The sequence below is a fragment of the Lemur catta genome, chromosome 18, assembly GCF_020740605.2.
Source record: "Lemur catta isolate mLemCat1 chromosome 18, mLemCat1.pri, whole genome shotgun sequence".
Taxonomy (NCBI): Eukaryota; Metazoa; Chordata; class Mammalia; order Primates; family Lemuridae; genus Lemur; species Lemur catta.
The window spans coordinates 25,269,561-25,289,497 of NC_059145.1; the positions used below are offsets into that span (position 1 = coordinate 25,269,561).

At 37.8% G+C, this 19,937-nt stretch overlaps 1 protein-coding gene across 1 annotated transcript in view; it reads right to left on the reverse strand.

Moving 5' to 3' along the window:
• SLC25A26 (solute carrier family 25 member 26) overlaps positions 1-19,937 on the reverse strand; it is a 128,550-nt gene that overhangs the window by 86,301 nt on the left and 22,312 nt on the right. Inside the window, exons 4-5 of the mRNA XM_045530959.1 lie at positions 8,503-8,607; positions 7,272-7,319 (exon numbers count right to left, since the gene is read on the reverse strand). Of these exons, the coding sequence (XP_045386915.1) occupies positions 7,272-7,319; positions 8,503-8,607 (153 nt within the window). The remainder of the gene's footprint in view (positions 1-7,271; positions 7,320-8,502; positions 8,608-19,937) is intronic.

Below are 19,937 nucleotides of genomic sequence, written 5' to 3' on the forward strand. Positions count from 1 at the left end.
TCTTCCAAATAATAATTTTAGAGGGACCACCAAGTAATTTTTAAAGAAGAGTTTCCACACTGGTGCTCAAAAGAACAAAGGTGGCAGAAAGAGAATAAGAACAGACATTACAGTCCAGAGTGGAATTAAATGGCAAAAAAAAAAAAAAAATTGTGGTACAGGCATAGTTTCTGAAGGGACAGAACTTTAGCTGGGAGGGTGTGAGTGGACAGAACATGGCAGACACTGCAGGGTGACTCGGTAACAGCAGTCCCAACCCTGCCTTGCCTGCCTTCATCTACTACACTGAAGAGCTACATACTCAACTTCCCAGTACCCGTGCAACTCGGCCCAGGAAAGCTTATGTTTTTCAGATAAATAAAAGGACAGATAAAGCTAGTACTGCCTCCTGCCCTTCCCCTTCTTCATGCTTGGAACCGAGCCATGATACCTGACAGTGCAGCAGCCATTTTGTGACCACGAGGCAACATGCCAGGGCAATAAGGTTAGCCAAGCAGAATGAAGAAGACTGGATCCTCCTTGCCCTCATATAACCTGTACACCAGCCTTAGACTGGCCATCTTCAGATTTCTTCTAATAAAAGGAAAAAAAAAAAAAAAAAAAAGAAACCCTTTACTTGGGGAAACCATTGTAGTCAGATTTTCTGTTATTTGTAGCCTAAATGCAAAACTGACTCAAAAAGAGAGAGGAAGAGGATATCTCGCTTGGGATGAAAAACACAAAGGAATAACAAAGACAGAGCTACTTCAACACAATGGTTTATGGTTGTACCATTTAGAATAAAGAATTAAGAGATAATTTTCACCCTTATCCAATAGCTTTCTTACATGTTTACACTGAAGAGTCATGTTATTGCATTTACATGCCAGTAAACCACACACATGGGAACTGGTGCCCCTTCAAAACAATATGGCCAACGTGCAACAATGGAAATATGTAGCATTTTCAAAACTACAGTGCAAAAAAAATTTGTCCAAGGAATGAGAAAAGTAAATAGCAGCTGGTTTCATGTAAACAAAACATGAGAAAATATGCACTAAAGAGCTAAAGTAATTTTTCTACATTAAGATAATTTTATTGAAATGTTCTTCCTAAAAGTGTTTATTTAACAGATGAAAAACTGTAGGCTAAAATTCATATTTGAGGAGTAATAATTTTAGGTTCTTGAATTAAAGAACGAACTAAATGAACTATCACTCATTTCTCACAGAACTTCTCTACGGTAACATTATAATAATGTAAATGCAATTAAGTGACTCATTTTATAAACCTCTATGATTAAAGGGGAAATTTCATTTTGCTTTAATATTCCCATTAATAAGAATGTCTCATTACACATTTACTGAAAGCCTGGACAAGAAAACAATGGACAGATTCCAAGAGCAAACAGGGATTTTTTTTCTTTTCCCATGAAGCTAACATTATGGAATTTTAACAGATGTTCTATTTGGTCACAGTTAATAAAATGAATTATGTAGGATTAAAATAGGGTTCAATATGTTTGCATTGGATTTTAACTGAAAAACAATTTCTGATTAAAAGTTTGGGAAGATTTCTAATCACCTTTCTCCCTTTTCAGTAGAATTACTAAGATGTGGAAAATAAATGAATAATTAACGGCACTTAGTACTTTTCCAATAAAACCAGACTTATAAAAACTACTGTTTCAGGGTTTAAGAAGACTGAAATATTAGAAAAGTATGTACTTGTTGGTATTCATTGCCTATCTCATGCAAAGATCACAGTAATGTAGCACATCAAAAGGCTGACTCACTACCCTGCATAATTCCAAGCCCCCTTTGAGCTCCCTCACCATTCTGAAATGATTGTGGTGTCAGATAGCATCTGAACAAAAATAAATGAAAAGTAAAGGAATGGGCCGGGCGCGGTGGCTCACGCCTGTAATCCTAGCTCTGGGAGGCCGAGGCGGGTGGATCGCTTGAGGTCAGGAGTTCCAGACCAGCCTGAGCAAGAGTGAGACCCCGTCTCTACTAAAAATAGAAAGAAATTATCTGGCCAACTAAAAATATATATACAAAAAAATTAGCCGGGCATGGTGGCTCATGCCTGTAGTCCCAGCTACTCGGGAGGCTGAGGCAGGAGGATCGCTTAAGCCCAGGAGTCTGAGGTTGCTGTGAGCTAGGCTGATGCCACAGCACTCACTCTAGCCCGGGCAACAAAGTGAGACTCTGTCTCAAAAAAAAAAAAAAAAAAAAAGAAAAGTAAAGGAATGAAGAAAACCAAAAAATTTTACTGAGTGCCCCCTATGTAGAAGGTATTGTACTAGAGCTTATGGCATGCCACAAAGAAGTAAAAATCCAATAGCTGTTTTCAAGAGGAACTTACATGCTATCTGGGAAGATAAGACACAACTGAACTATAAAGACAAACCAAAAGAGAAATAAAGAGGTAAATGAATTCTTACAGAGAGACACACAACACTGCTAGTAGGAATAAAAAAAAAAAAAAAAGAATCCTCTCCTCTCAGATAAGACGTTTTTCTCTCTCTTTACTATCGTGAAAGTGGGAAGTATTAATAGTATACAAACTTAAGGAATAGTAAATAAGTAATAGAAGTTCTAGCTATAGTTGCTTCATAACATTTTTCAATGGAAAACATTCAAGTGTTCCAATCTCAGTAAGAAAGTGGCCCTGTAAATTGGGTAATCTTACTTGAAAAATAAATTCTAGTAAATTATCAAATTGACCCCAAAAAGAATAATCCTAGAATTTCCCAACCCACTTACACTGGTAATTTTGATCAGCTCAATCATCAATTAGGGTAACTTTACATTATTATACCAATGGGCTGTTTTTCCTACAGAAGTAGCCAGTGAGTATCAGTTGCAGGTTGCCAATTTTAACAATTATAGAAATTCCTCTCTACAGGACATCTGGATAAAACACTCTCAAACTGCAGCGGAGAAGCTTCACAAGCACTAAAGGTTGGCCTCTCATTCAAACACAGCAATCACTACTCATCAGCATAAAATGACATTCACCCGTCTAACTGCAGACAGATCAAGGTTGCATCCCTGTTCAAGAACCTAACAACCTAGAGGCAGGTTTAACTTCTGAGTGTCCTAGCAGGCTGTATTGTTACAATACCTACCTCACAGCACTACTGTTAAGATATCAACGAGAACAGTCTACGGAAAGTTCCTAACACAAATGGGCAAACTTGGGCTCAGAAAGGTTAAGTAACCTGCCAAGAGCAGACAGCTGGTAACGGGCAGAGCTGCATCTCCACACTTAGGTGTCCTGTGCTGTCAAAGGTTCAGTTACCAAGAGCACTAATAACCACAGTTAACATTGCTTGAACACATGCTACTGACAGACACCACAGAAAGCACTTCCCATGGATCTGCTCATTTAATTCTCACAAGAATTTTATGATTCAAATAATCAGTTCACAGTAAAGGAAATAAAATAGTTCTCAGACACATGATAATACGCTCAGTCTTACCTGTAATTAAAACTACAATAACATCTTTTTCATCTTTCAGATTGTTAGTATCATTGGTGAGGCAGGGAAAAACAGAGAGCTCCTTCGTCTTGGCAAGTGTCAATGAGTACTTCTAGGAAGGGCAATTTGGCGTTGTCATTTATCAACATTACAAATGCCCACACCTTTAACCAAGTAATTCTGCTTCTTGGTATATAACCTACAAACACTCTCGACCATGTACAAAATGACATATGAACATTATTATTCAAGGCAGCATATTTATAATGTCCACCAATGGGGAACTGTTAAATAAACAATAGTTCATTTGTACAATGAAGTACTAGACAATCATAAAAAATGAGGGTGCTCTTCATGAAGTGATATAAAATGACCTTCAAAATATATTAGGTTAAAAGCAACAAGACACAGGACGCCTAGGATAGAGTGTCTCTGGAAAAACACACAAACTTCTATAACCTGCAGGTTTTGGGAAAAAGGCACTGAGCGGGCAGACCACGGAGCTGGAAAGGAGACTCTGAAGGACAATCCTTGAGGCTTGATCCCTAAAGGTTCCTGTGTCCAGCCACTGGATTTGGGGGGATCCTCATTGCCTAAAGTGGACGACAGGGGTAACCAAGTTTGGAAAGCTGCTATAATCCACTTTCGAGTGAGCTATTTAGAGTGGTGATTTCTGCACCTAGAGACTAGGGACTTCAGTGAACTTCCTGAACAGATTGAATGATTTATTCAGCCTGTGTGATAGCTTGAGGCAAAACTGGGGTGAGGAGGAGTAACTTTCACCTATCTCAAATCCCTTTAGTGCCTACTCTCATCTACCAAAAAGCAGCCAGGAGTTACTCCTTACCAAAATTTTGGCAACATCCATCAGGACTGCTCCAATCAACTACTCACCTTCCAATTTCTGCAAACAAAAGTCAGACAGCAGAAATTTGCCCTCCCAACTCCAGAGACACATGTCAGGCTTTTTCAAGGGCTTTTCCCATGAGCTCTCCTCCAGTCCCTGCAAACATCCAGTTGGGGTGAGAGGTCCAACCTGTCCTCCTGACAAATACCCTGCTGTGTGCTCTCTTGAAGCACCCTCATCTGGCCTGGGGAAGGGGGGGACTCCCACTTTAATGGGCATGAAAACCCCAATTCTGCTTAGATAAGCGAGGTACACACGTGTTCTTTCACAACCTTGTGGCTTTGTTCATGCTGTTACAACTGCCTATCTCCTTGACTACTTCTAATTGCCATTCCTTGAAGAATTAAGTCAAGACTCACTTTTATTAATGTAATAAATGCTAACTGGGTACCGCTCAAGCACTGCTGCCTCTATAACCCCAGTTGTACCCTGTATGTACATATCACTACATAGCACGTTCTATGCTGCACTGTGCAGTGTCTACTTCCCTATTTGTTTCCCCACCAGAACCTGAATCCTTTGGGGCAGCAACGTTCTGCACAGCACCCAACACACAGTAGGCACTTTAAAAATGACTGCTGAGTAAAATCTGTGGATAAAAGACATCTGCTGAGCTTACCTTATTCCTACTTCTTTTGAAACAACTCCTTTCTCTGTTTTCTTCCTATACAGAAGTCCTTCCATTTAATAATTCACACCCAAGAGAATGAGGCTGCTCTCTACAGAATTTTCAGGCCAGTGGGCCATCTGAAATCATCCTAGCTATGAAAGCAGCAATGATTTTGCTTCCCACTACCACCTTATTGCAATAACACCACTGTATCACAACGCTTGGCCACATCTAATTTGGCCAAGATCATGAGAAAAATAAATACTGAAAGGGTGAGGTAAATAGTATAATCTGTTGACCTTGCTTAGACGCAGTCTAAAATTCACAGTAACTAACATAATTTAAGAGAACATGAGGGATAAGCGTGCAATCTCCACAAACATCAAATGCAGTAAATAATGTGTGACAGCATTCACAAAACCTAAAAAACACATAATCTACCTTACGATGCATGGATTCAAACTTCAATCTCATTCTAATGGGCTACTACTAAGGAGATAAAACTATTTCAAAGAAAAAATTGCACACAGAATAAACATATAAGTTTACCAGTGATTCTCACAAAGGCTTCAGTGTATTTTCTTATTGAAACAATCAAACAATCTCTTGGCAAAAAGATTTCATATTGGCTCCAGAATAATGTAAGAATCAAAACTATAATGCAAAAAATTTTGCTTAAAGCAGATACATCACTTCTTATTTTTCTCATTTTGAAAAGAGGCTATGTTTCATTCAGCAGTAATTCTTCTCTCATTCCATCAGAGAATCTGTACAAAAGCAATACTTCAACTAAAATCAATTCTGAAGGATCTTTTATGAATACGCATAATGCAGAAGACCCCAATTAAATTTCCAACAAAGCACTGCCATTTTGAATAAACAAAGTCATCTCAGTAAGGTCACAATATTTGCGAGAATTGCAGCCTAGAAATTAATTACTAGTATGACGTATGTCAAAACAAATTTTTAAAAGAATAGAATGCAGTTGTAACCATGTGTTTTATCTGTTTGCATGCAAAACCAGTATTCTCTAGCATGTAAATATATTCATTTATTCAGCATCTCTCCGAAAAATAAAAAAGGTTTATTGCCTCTCTTTTTCCTGCACCCAGGTAAAAATCTGAGTAAGTAACACATGTTTAGTGAGTCAGAAAATAAGTACAGAGTGAAGACATAGTACATGTAATATTTCTGAAAGACAGAAGTCATCTTCATACAAATAACTAATTTTGAAACATTCAGTTTGCCTTCAAAAGAAGTTCTTCAAAGATCTACACCACAGATTGGTATCTTGTGGAAACCAAAGCTTTAAATCACATGTAACAGTGTTGGCGTGTCATAAAGAAGATTGTAATCCACAGTTAAAAACAAAAAAACCACCTGGGAATAAAATGAGGGATTTCAAAGAATTTCGATATTCTGCCAGTTATGACAACATTGATTTAAATACTATGTTCCAGTATCCTAGGACCTCCGAACAGAAAACACAGATGCAGAGCAGATACATACAGGTCCTCACTTGTGTTTTCTTTGATAAAAATGGTGTCCCAAATGAAAGACTTCTCTTGTCTCTCACCTATCTAAAAATCAACTTTGGAACTTCAAGACAGTCTCTCCTATGTGAGGCAAAGATTAAAACATGCTGCCTGCAGTAATTTGCTAAAATCATTTATTGGCGGTAAAGTTTTGCTTTTTCAACCAAAAAAAATTAAAGAAAAATTTCCCACATGTTGAATCACAGGAATTCCAGTTAGAAGGCACAGAGAGGTGAAGTGGCTCGCCCTGGGGCACACCATACCTGCAGAGCCAGGACTCCAGGCCAGACTGAACTTCCCAGCTCATTATATTTTGTTCTCAGGAAGCCAAGAGCTACCTGCCAGATACAGACTTTTGGGACACCTGTCTCTTATAGTGCCTCTTCCGTTACCAGTTTTTCATTAGTTCTCCATATTGCGGTAATTAACTTGATGTCTTACCCTTAGCAGTTATTTCTTAATCTTTCCACTGTAAGAGACATTTAGCCACCCTAGAACAACAAGGAAGCTAAACAATGGACCACTCCAACCACTGGGACTGCTCTTCCAGCAAACCCATTCTACCCATTCTCTTAGACATAAGGACTGAGATAAGACTAAATAAATAGTGCTTAAAAAAAGTGATCACAATTTCCGTTTGATTTTTTTGAACCAAGATTCTCCAAATATATTTCTGATTATTAAGTATAAGTTTACTGAACAAAAAGCACATCATTCTTTTGGTACATCAATATTGGAAATTAAGTGACTTACCTCTCTTAAAACTGTGCTTTTGTAGCCTCGATACAACCCTTGGATGCCCTGAAACAAACAAAAGCCAAGAGCTCTGAAAGTTAGAATAACAGAGATTTCAGAATGACATTCTGAGTACAGCAGATTTACCTGCTCTAAAGTTTACGTTCTAAAACAGTCCCAAGTACCATAGTTCTGTGAGAGGTTAAAGGTTCTAACCTGGCCTAAGGTACACAAAAAGCTCAGGTTAGCTCCCTTCAAAATGGGAACATCTCTAATAATAAAACTGACTACATATTAATTTGATTTTAGCTGCTATTATTCTAAGTACTAAATACTGTCATTTAACTGCTATAACATTTCTTCTTTTGAAAGGAACATTTAAGATGCTTCAAATATATTTCCAAAAACAAATGCACATAAATGCCAATTATCCTTTCAGAAAAACAGAATTATATTTCATAGGTTCAAACACCAGGAATTCAATCAATAGTTTCTCAATTAAGTAGTAGTAAATATTCCCAAACTTTGATTTTTTTTTTTTTTATTTCACCATCCACATGGTTTCATGGGGACCCTGTATTAGATTGATCTCACCTATACAATTAGGAATTTGATGTCTGCTCACCGAGGTGATAGACCATTAAGAACAACTTGTCTAAAACCAAGACTCACTGAAATTTCCATGTAAAATTGATTCCCATTTAAAAAAATTTTAAAAAGCAATCTCCTGTAAAAATTATAAAGGAAAACAGCTAAATGCTTCCTGGTCACATGGCCAGGAAGAATAATTTCTGACCCACAGCTTAACATTAATCAGTGATAGAGGAATTACATTTTGATATAAGCACTATGAGCTTGGACACTATTACAGTGCATTACTATATGTCTCTTCCATGGGCCCTCAAATTCTGTAGTGATATTTTAAGATAATATCTTCATTCATTTTACAGATTTACAATTTGTTCCATGTCTGATTCTGGAACAACTGTAGGAAGATTACAATTCAGGACACATACACAGTAGTGGCACTCAATATGCTTGTTTAGAAATTTGAAAAAGAAATAAAAATGAAAATAAACATTCAAAAACAAAGGCAAAGATTATCTCAGCACATGAGTTACTATAGTTGGACATTAAATTTAGCTCTAAGGTTTTCTCTAAGGCTCCTGGGATGAGGCCCACAGTGTTGATATTAGATACTATAAAATCTTTCTCAATAAACAAGAAAGAGCTTGAAAACACATCTCACCTCTTCATATAAGATGTTAGAGAAAATCTGAAACGTTCTTGAAGATGCAGATACCTGTGCCCTCTGCTTAACCACTTCAGATGGAACTCGAATCAAGCAGGCAACCTGAAACATACAAAATTGGTCAAATATCCTAAAAAGGATAAAACTTACAAAAATTAAAATTTTTTCATAAGCAAAAATTATAGTAAGGACACATAACATAGATTTAGTGTAACAAGTCAAAATGTTTGTTTTTTTGTTATTTTTTTGAGAAAAGCCTCACTCTGTCACTGGGGCTACAGTGCAGTGGTGTCATCTTAGCTCACTGCAACCTTGAATTCCTGGACTCAAGCGATCGTCTTGCCTCGGCCTTTCCAGTATCTGGGACTACAGGTGTGCACCATCACACTCAGCTAATTTTTACATTTTTTTGTAGAAATGGGGTCTTGCTATATTGCCCAGGCTGGTCTTGAACTCTTGGCCTCAAGCGATCCTCCTGCCTCAGCCTCACAAAGTGCTAGGATTATAGCATGAGCCACCATACCCAGCCATGTTGTTGTTTTTTTTTTTTTAATCTAAAACACTTGGACCTTTAAAGGACATACATTGTTTTGTCAGCCCAGGCCTCTCCTCCCTTGTCCTGTATAGACCCACTCACCTCCTGCCATGTTGTTCCAAGCACATCTGTCTATGAGCCTCCCGATGGCAGGAAGCAAATTTACTCATTTTGAATCCCCAACACCTAGAACAGCATCTGGCACATGACAGACATTTCAAACATGTGAGGAAGACGAGAGGCAAGGCTGATCACCAGCGGGTGCTCCAATCCTTTACCCCACTCCTTCCACCCCACCCCACTCCCAGCCTCAACCAACTCCCAACACAGCATCCTAGACCTCTCCACCATGCAACACAGAGGGGTGACTCCTGGCACTCTCGGGTTCTGCTCTAGCTTTCGCTCCTGCCTCTAAATTGCACCTTCATTCAGGGCTCGACCCCAAGAAGGAATGAGCAGTGGTCTGACTGAGGGTCTTCAGATCCCCACTGTGGCCCCAGCTCTGAGAGTGAACTCACGAGCATTCTCCTTGTCTTCTAGAATTGTTTTAATTTTTGAAATTTTAGTTATTTTTAATTAACAAATCAAAATATATATATTTATACAATTATATATATGTACAATTTTTCTTACTTGACTTAGACCAGAAAACTTTATGGTATTTTTTTAGGTCCTTATTCCTATAATCCTTAATTTTCTGAAATCATACCTTGTCTTCTCTATCTTAAAAGATTCCCTCTTTATTCTTAATTCCCAAATAAGCTATCTTACCTGACATTTTTTACTTATTAACTTATACCACATAGTTTTTTAAATATATTATTTTCTCTTCTACTAAACCATAAACACCTGGAGAACAAGAAGACAGTACGGCTCAACCTTACTGATCAACTGATGTGCTATTTTATACAGAAAGCAAAAGAAACTACCCAGAGGGGGAAAAATACCAAATACAAACAAAAACCAATCGTTTCCATAGAAATGACTTTACCAGTACTTTAGGATTTTTTAAATATATTTTTTCTTTATACTAAATACATTGCCTATACATATACCTATGTTAAAGACCAGGAAAAAAGAGCATGAGATTACAGGTGATGTTTCTTCTTTTCTGCCTACCTATACTTTCTAAATTCTCTACAATTGACATTTATTATTATTTCATACATTTTTTAAACATAATTTCAAAGGATAAAAATATTTGTTATGGACCAAAGATTTTAAATGAGGGAGGAAATAAAAATGAAAGGGCTAATTTATGCTTTTAGATGCAAACCTACTTGTTAGTCTTGACAAAAACATTTGTTTTCAATTTAGTAACAATAAACTCTAACACAGATTAATGGGCTTACAAGTGAGGCCTAAAATTGGGTATAAAGTATGTTTCTTCTGATAACAGCATAAACTTTCAGAAACATCAACTAGGATAGAAAACAAAGTTCACTGAAACGTCCATGAACCCAACAGGACAGCTCCCAGCATCTAAAACTCATTAAAGAAATGAAAATAAATAAATAAGAAAAGAGAAAAGAAAAGGATATACTAACTCCGTGTATTTTTCAATTCAAGAGGTCAAGAGTGAAATACGACCCCAATATGTCAAGAAAATAGGAATTGTCTACTTCTGTGATTTGGCATAAATATTTATGGAACTTCATGCTTCATAACCCTCCATGTTCTTACATTATATTTTTATTTCTTAAAAATACAGAAGCAAAAGAAAAACTTTGATAAGGTTCTCAGATAAAAAACAATCTAACTAACCGAAGGGGTACAAAGTCCCCAGCACGGCTTCCTGACTTCTGTGGCGCAGCAATTTTGGCATGAGACAGAAGCTACAAAGTAATGCTTCTATTTCCTCCTGTGCCTTCCATTTGGTTTTCTATTAACTCTGATCTTTCTTAGATTTGAATTTGAGCCACAACCGAGTATTTCACTGCACAAGAACAAAAACGTGTCACAGTATTGTGGTTCTACGGAAAGAAATAAAAGTAATGTCATCTAGGGGTCTCTTGGTAAATCCATTCTGTAGAGCATTCTTTGCTCATGAATCTGAGGTTCAGAAGGAATCCATGACACAGGAATGGTGGCATTTTCATTAAACCCAAGAATGTTTTATGTGTTAAAGTTCTATCAAAAAACAAGACAGCTAAGGTTTTCCATAAAGGCAAGACACCCTCCCCTGTCTTTTATCAATATTAAAATGCAATGCTGGCCTCATTAGAATTAAACATACCAAATGTATGATAAAACTTTGGATTAAAAAGATTAAATAATGATGCTGCTATAAAGATTTTTTATTTCTTTGACATAAATAAAAACTTTTCTGATATGTTTTTGATTGATTGCTGCAACGAAGAGCTGAACGTTTCCTTTTAGTGTAATTAAATAAAACACAAGAGCTGGGCACACACGCCTGCAGTTCCAGCTATTCAGGAGGCTGAGGCAAGGGAATCACTTCAGCCCGTGAGTTCGAGGCCAGCCTGGGCAACATGGCTAAATGCCCATGCTAAAAAAAAAAAAAAAAAAGAAAGAAAGGAAAGAAAGAAAGATGAAAGAAAGAAAGACAGAAAGACAGACAGAAAGAGAGAAAGAGAGAAAGAGAGAAAGAAAAGAAAGAAAAGAAAGAAAAGAAAGAAAAGAAAGAAAGAAAGAAAGAAAGAAAGAAAGAAAGAAAGAAAAGCACCAAGATGTATAACTACAAATCATTATTAAGACTATGATTTGAATGTGAAAAAATTATAGCATACTTTAGCCTCACATTAGTAAAATGAGTGCAGGGAGAGAGAGACGGATGCTGCTACAATGTCTGGTTCTTACATTGCCCCGGCCAAATTTCACACCTCCAACATACCATCTGCCAGGTTTCACAATCCCACTTTTGTTTTCTCGCTCTGGAAATGTCCTTCAAAAATCACTGAGTATCACCAATAGTACCTCAGATTGGCAGCGCATCTTTTTTTGCAACTATTTCAACAAAGTTCACAAAAACTTACCCAAATTCAAGATTTTTCTCTAAGAAACTCAATCAACAACCTATAAACATTCCTCTGATATCAGAAGCTAATCATGTCAGCGTTTTATATGTAAATAGAAGTTACCGAAGGTCAGAGAGCTACTTGGCTCAGGAAGCGAGTGAAACCCAAATCTTTTGATTATCGTCACCAAAATTATTCTTCACTAAAGGTGTATCATATGTACACACGTTGTTTAATGAACTTATTAAAGGTTCAAGGTTGCCCAGGCTGGCCTCGAACTCATGGGCTGAAGTGATTCCCTTGCCTCAGCCTCCTGAATAGCTGGAACTGCAGGCGTGTGTGCCCAGCTCTTGTGTTTTATTTAATTACACTAAAAGGAAACGTTCAGCTCTTCGTTGCAGCAATCAATCAAAAACATATCAGAAAAGTTTTTATTTATGTCAAAGAAATAAAATTCTTCATGCTTCAACAGGTAACTCTATAATAAATTCAATAGAAACTTATATGATGAATAAGCCAATCAAAGCTTAACCATATTCAAAGCAAAAGCTACTTTGGACTTTGCAAAGCAAATCAATGTGGCCAATTATTAAGAGCAGGGGCAGGGAGACACCTCTTGACTTTCTGAAGATTTTTGAAATGCAGTTTAATTACTTGTATTTTATCCCACATTCTCTTTGTAATTCCGAAAATTCTCTTTAGAAAGCAGATTTCCAAATATTAATAAGAATACATATCTCTCTATACCACCACTTAAAAATCAAAAACCTCCACAATAGTTCATTTGTGTGTCAAGTCTGCCATCTTCTGGTTACAAATGGAAGTACAGCTATTGACAAACCAGCTATTTATAAATCCTAATTTACACTCCTTAGAGTTTAAATGTTACCCACTTATAGTGAAACATAACCCCATCAAACCTTTACTCCTTACAAGACTCTTTCCAATTACACAAACAGCCAAGAGGCATTATAAGAAAAATGTTAAATCTTTGTATTAGTCTTCTCTTGCCTGACAAGACTCTTATCCCTGATAATCCAGACACTACAAAGTTAAGTCTTCTCAACAAAAATAATTGTATCAACTTCTAGGTCCTGTATCTAAAAATTGTTCACAGAATTTTATACAACCCAAGACATAAGCCTCAAATGGAGTTTTCACTTTTGTACTTTACAGTAACAGAAATGAGCCAAGATTTCACAGAAGGTGAACAAAAGCCCCATGCATAGATTTTACAGATTTCCACCAATATAAAAATCTGAAAATGGAGGAGGCTGCAATGGTAACCGCATTAATTTCCTATTGCTGCTGTAACAACTACCATATACTTAGTGGCTTAAAACACCTCAAATTATTCTAATTCTAGAGGTAGGAATTCCAAAATGGGTTTCACTGAGCTAAAATCAAGGTATCAGTCGGGCAGCGTGCCTGCAAGAGGCTCTAAGGGAGCCTCAGTTTCTTTTTCTCTAGAAGCTACCTGCATTCCCTGGTGCGTGGTCCTTTCTCCGTCTTCAGGCCAGCAGCACAGCATCTTCTAATCTCTCTGACCCTCCTACTTCCCTCTTATAAGGGCCCTGTGATTAGATTGGGCCCAGCTTGGTCATCCAGAAAACTGCTCCCACCTCAAGATCCTTAACTTAATCACATCCTTAATCGCTTTTACCTTACATGAGTACAATAGCATTATCCCTGTTTTTCAAGATGAGGAAAAAAACGAGCACAGTGAGGTCACATAAACGCCCTACAGACATACAACAAATACATGACAAGTCACAATTCAGACCCTAATCTGTGTCACTTGACAGTCCATGATCCATACCACGCTGCCTCCTTAACAGAGTTCCTCAAAATAGTCCCTAGTTTATTTAATAAACATATTCAACTTATTTATACACTCCTCAAGAGCTGGGATCAAAATGTCTTATTCTGGGTCTCTTAGCATCTATCATATAGAGTTAGATATACAATGAGCACTCAAATTTTGAAAAGCACAGAATCAAAAATCAAAACAAATTTCTAACAGTGGCATTTAATTCATTAGAGGACTCTTAAGGCAATATTTTTAAAAATAAAGGTTTGTCACTGATACAGTTCAGGCTCACACGGAGGTGGCTAATCCTAACTTCCTTCAGTACGTTGGTCCTTTGAGAGACCTATTTGGTTTTCCCATTTATAATGTAGAGGCAATAACTGACCAAATTATACTCTTGCGATTTAAGATAGTTTTTTCGATTTCATCATCCTATATGAAAATCATATTATTTCTACAAAGCTGAACTTCATTGTGTTCTATAAAATGATACTGCTGTTAAATAAAAGCCAACACAGAGCTTCCCTTCCCTCTTGTCCACTAACTAAATAATATAATCAATAAAATACACTCTCCTGGATCATGAATCAATACCATCTGAACCAATGTGGCATACTATATTAGGAAAAGAAAAGAAAAGTCCAAAAAACAGAGAGCAATCTGAAAAGTGTCAGAAAGGGAAGTCATCCAGAGACTGGGGGTGGGTGGGGTGAGCTGTCCCTCTCTAAGGGCCTCCCTGAGAAATCTCTCCAGCACACTCCCAACGTGTGCTATAAATGCAGACCGACCAGCAGGGTCATCGCCACACACAGACAATGCCAAGCCTGTCCTGTCCTGTCCTGTCCCTTTCCCAGCTTCCTCTTCTTCCCTTCTCCACACGTGAGCTCAGCCTCACATGGCGGGGACTGCTGGAAAGATGGGTGTGCTTACTGAACTTAGCTCAGGAGACTCTGCTGGAGAATTCAAGCAGGTGTACAACACACATAGACACGATAAACTAACAAAGGCATCCGTGACAAAACATGCACTGAAGGAATGTCGCTGGAAGGGCTTCCAAAAGAACTACCATCTTCCTGCTGGCTCTACCTCTTTAACATCTCATGAACTCACTTTCTCCCTTTGCATTCCTCTGCCCTGGCCTGGTGATCTCTCCTGGGGACTACTGTAATAGACTCCTCACCTCCACACAGCTGCCAGACGACCTTCTTAAAATTACACATCTGATCGAAGTTGTTCCTCTGCTCAGCCCTTCAAAGGACAAAGGACAAACTCTTTACCATAGCAGGCAAGACCCCACAGCTCCCTGCCCCTACTTCACCCCAGGATGACTCTGTCACACCATGCTGCAACCATTTGGAATTTGAAAGTGTGTAACAAGGGCTTTTCAGAACACTAATATCCCTTCTAGCACCCACCTGCCTAACCATCATATTCTAAAATGCAATGTAATAAAACTGTACTGTAACTGGGATTCCTGCTAAACTAATAGATTGCTCTGACCACAAAAAATAAAAAAATGAGTAACTATGTGAAATGACGGCTATGCTAACTTGCTTCACTATAGTAACCATTTTACCATAGATAAGTATCCCATAACATCATGTTGTACACCTTAAATACACACAAATTTTTTTTAAAAAATTAATCAAATGTAGCTCAAAGACTGCCTATCGGATGAAGCCTTTCCTGAATCAACACCCAGCCACCCATCCCAATCCAGAGAAAATCTACCATTCCTTCCCTTCAAGGCTCTCACTCTACCTTGTACAGATGCTCCTCTACTCATGATGGGGTTCACCCCAATAAACCCATCGTAGGTTGAAAATATTATAAGTTCAAAATGCATTTCATACATCTAACCTACTGAACATCACAGCTTAGCCCAGCCTGCCCTAAACGCGCTCAGAACACTTACACAGTGCGGCTAACTGGGCGCTGCACCGCCCAGCACCATGAGAGAGTATCCTACCTCGTATCACTAGCCTGGGAAAAGATCGAAATTCGAAATTCAAAATCCAAGGCCTGGCGCGGTGGCTCACGCCTGTAATCCTAGCACTCTGGGAGGCCAAGGCGGGTGGATCACTCGAGGTCAGGAGTTCGAGACCAGCCTGAGCAAGAGCGAGACCCCGTCTCTACTAAAAATAGAATGAAATTATCTGGCCAACTAAAAATATATATAGAAAAATTAGCCGGGCAATGCCTGTAGTCCCAGCTAATCGGGAGGCTGAGGCAGTAGGATCACTTAAGCCCAGGAGTTTGAGGTTGCTGTGAGCTGGGCTGATGCCACGGCACTCACTCTAGCCTGGGCAACAAAGCGAGACTCTGTCTCAAAAAAAAAAAAAAAACAAAATCCAAGGTACGGTTTCCACTGAATGCGTCTCGCTCTCATACCACCATAAAGTTTTAAGTCAAACCATCATTAAGTCACGGACCACCCATGGTTCCCTTAAAATGCCTGTAAACCTTTAGTGTACCTACGTGTCCATCTCCATTTCTAAACAGCAAGCCTCTAAAAGGCAGTGTCTTATCTTGTCATTTTGTCCTCAGTGCCAAGAACACATTAAGAACTTCAGATCTAAATCCACACTGCCAGGTGAGGACAAGAAAAGTAGCAGAAGAAACTAGGATGAGCTGAACAAAAGCAGCCTATAAAAAAGGAATCAAAAAGGTCCAAGTGAGAAAAGAATATAAAAGGAAAAGCAATGGATAACAGGTTATTTTTTATACAGCTGAGATTATTTTCTGTTAATTCTCATAGTTTAGGGTTCCTAAGAAGGAATTTTTTAGTCTGCCTGCTTTATGTATTTAATGCCTTAAAGTGAAAAAAGGTCCCCAGGCACACCGAAAGCAAACACAAGAAAACAGGGTAAAAGGTCCTCTTATCACATGCATGGGCTTAGATGCAGGAAAAGAGAAGTGCTTGCCTGAGTGTGGTCAGGAGTCTGCCAGCTCTGTTTCAGCTTCTAACTGTACGACAAATTTCCTGGTAATTTGTAAATATCCATACACTCGTGCCCCCGTCCATCTTTATATACAAGCAATTTCCATCTGCAGCATTACTGTGTGCTCCTTCCGATCTAATAGCTACACTTCACCGTTGCCCTGGGGCAATCATCTTATTTTCTACTCAACCTATCCCCATGACTCAATTGCACAACTGTGCATGTGTTTAGCAAGATATTTCAATTGCAAATGAGTTAATCTTTATTAATTTATGAATATTTCAAACTCTGTCATGATTAATTCAAAAGGTAAAACGCAATCCAAAAGTTGTCAACCTTTTTTCTACTATCTTGCTCAGTGGTTCTTCTTAGAAAAGACCAATGAAGATCATGAAGAACACTATATATTCGTTTTGAAACACAACATTACAAGTATAAACAAAATAGCTTAAATGCTCACTAGGAAAAACACAATGTTAAGTAACATGCACCTCGCTCTGCAGCCGACAAACACTTCCCAGCATCAATGTGTCTAATCCTAAAGAGACGCTCCCACCCATGGACTGCAGTGCAGTGACTGACTGCTGCAATGGAGAGCCCACGGACCTTGTTAGTTTCTAGAGGAGCTGAACCTTAACACAAGCTGATTTCACCTACAAGGCTCTACAACAGCCTGGGCCTGGGAGAAAACTTCAGTGAGGGTGTAACACTCTAACTTCAATAAAATCTACATGTCTGAGTCTACTGTCACCCTCTAAAATAACAAGTTTATTAAACTACGCTTTTTAGTCGGTGTGAAATACGTCATTCTGAGAACAAAAGGAATGACATGTTTGATCTGCATGTGGTACTCCCAGTGTTTTGCACCTACTAAAATATTCTTACGTAGGAGACTGCAAGCCAATTCACCAAACGTATTAATATTTACTACTAGGGTGTAAATTAAGATTTCTTATAAGCCAGATTAGTAGTACTTAAATATCAGTGAGTTGCGGAATCATCTAGAAATCATATTTAAAATACAGGGCCCCTGGTGCCATTTCCAAAAATCTTCATTTGTAACCAGCTGCCTAAGCAATTGATTCTAAAGTAGGTGGGTGCTCCTCGGACCACACTTGGAGAAGTACTGTTTAGAGGCCATCAGAGAAGCCTTTTTTACAAAACTTGACATAATTTATTTCCTAGCTTTCTCAATCTCAAGTGAGAACGAGATTCAAAAGGACACTTTAAAAGGACAATCTACCAGCGCCTATGTGTGTGAGGACATCTACATGTCACCCTAATACAGACATTAAATTCACAGTGGCTGCTTTTAGCTGCAAAGAAATTTCAATATTCTTCCATTTCTGACAACATGAACTAGGCCAGAAGTAGGATAAGACACAACAAAAGTCAAATCTTAAAACCATAAAAAAAAAATCACTACTACTGTGTTATAGCATCTGCAGTATTAAAGTAAACCTGCCCCAACCTTTGATCTAATTACAGATTCTATTTCTCACAGAGCTTTTTCTGTGTGTGATGAAAACTGAACTGTAAAATAATTGAGATAGGGATTTAGAGATTTGGCACGGCAAACTTACTAATAAAAATGGCACAAATGGGAATCTTCTTGCTGTTGCTACATATTAAATCTTATTTGATCGATTTTACTGTATTCCAAATTGCAAACATAAGGTAGAAAGTTGTAATTATAGTTTTATTGATTCATCATTAAGTTTTAATCAAGTTGCTGCTACAGGGAATGGTTATTATTTTGGTAGTATTCTTTTGTTTCTAATTTTCTTTCATAGTCACTACAACAAAGCAAGCGTGCATATATTCAATACCAACAAATATGTTATTGTTTCTAAGGAATCAGTCTGTAACATAACAATCTTACATCAGAGCAAATATGTTACAGAATGATGACTGCACTAAACTATTTCTAATTATCTCTGGGTACCTTTCTGACCACTGACAGCTATAAATGTTTTTGTTTTCTATTCCTTTTTATAAATGTTTTTGTTTCCTACTCCTTTTTATTTTATATACAAAAACTTATTTCCCCAAAATTCACCTATTTCTTTCTCTTATTTTTAGCAACTGTACTTGTAGGAATTCCAAACCAAAAGTTTACGCTCTAAGAAACTGAAACAAGTTACTATAACAGAAAGGAGAGAATATGTGTATTTCTCAAGCATTTACTCAGGAAATTGATACTGAATGGTTTCAGGAAGTTTTTTAAGAAAGTTCAAAGATTATTAGAGCATCAGAACCAATACTTCCAAAAACTTCCTAAATTTGGCAAACTTTTCAGCATACTAAACCATAACTGAATTTAAAATCAATTAAAAATCAACATCAAGAAATATTTCATGTGTGAAGTCCTCAATCTATGTACCCGCTGCTGATCAAATCTCCTCGTAAGGTTCTCCAGGAATCATAGAAACCACAAACAGGTGTTTGACATTAGGCCTTACTACCTCAGGGACCACACAACATTCTTATTCCTAAGAGACAGAACAGGGATAAGAATGTCCTAGAACTGTGTATCTCCAGTCTTACAGATACTTGTTTCCCAATTCTAAAGTAGACCTGCCCCACCTCCAATGCCCAGGAGTCCACACGCAGAATATTATATTAAAAAGGCTCCAATTTTTAAAAAATATTAGTTATAGATATTAGAAGCATTAGGACACAGAGTATTTTCTACAAATGAAAAGATGTATCCTGATCATGAAGAACCTAACAAGTACTACCTTCCCCTATTATATCACTTTATATTTGCTTGGTAAGTCTAAGAGGCAGAAAGTTTATAAACTGAAGAAAGCATGCTCTTCAACATGGCAAACTAGCTTTCAGGCCAGGTGGCCTCATGTGAAACGAAATAAGTGGCCAAGTTCTTTACTTGCTGCTTGTTCTCAGCAACATATTAAAAAATGTAAATGTGTTTAGCCAATCAATGGGTGTAAAAAGAGAGAGAAATGTAAACCAAATACTGAATTCATAAAAATATATTCAAATCTAATCAATGCAAATGCAATTATAAAAAGAGGCAACAGCAATCTGTCACAAGGACAGAATTTTCACAACCCAAGACAGGGAAACCTTCACAAACAATGTTATTCTTCTGAGTGTGCATACTCAAAAACAATTGCATGTCATGAGGCTCTAATGTCAGAACC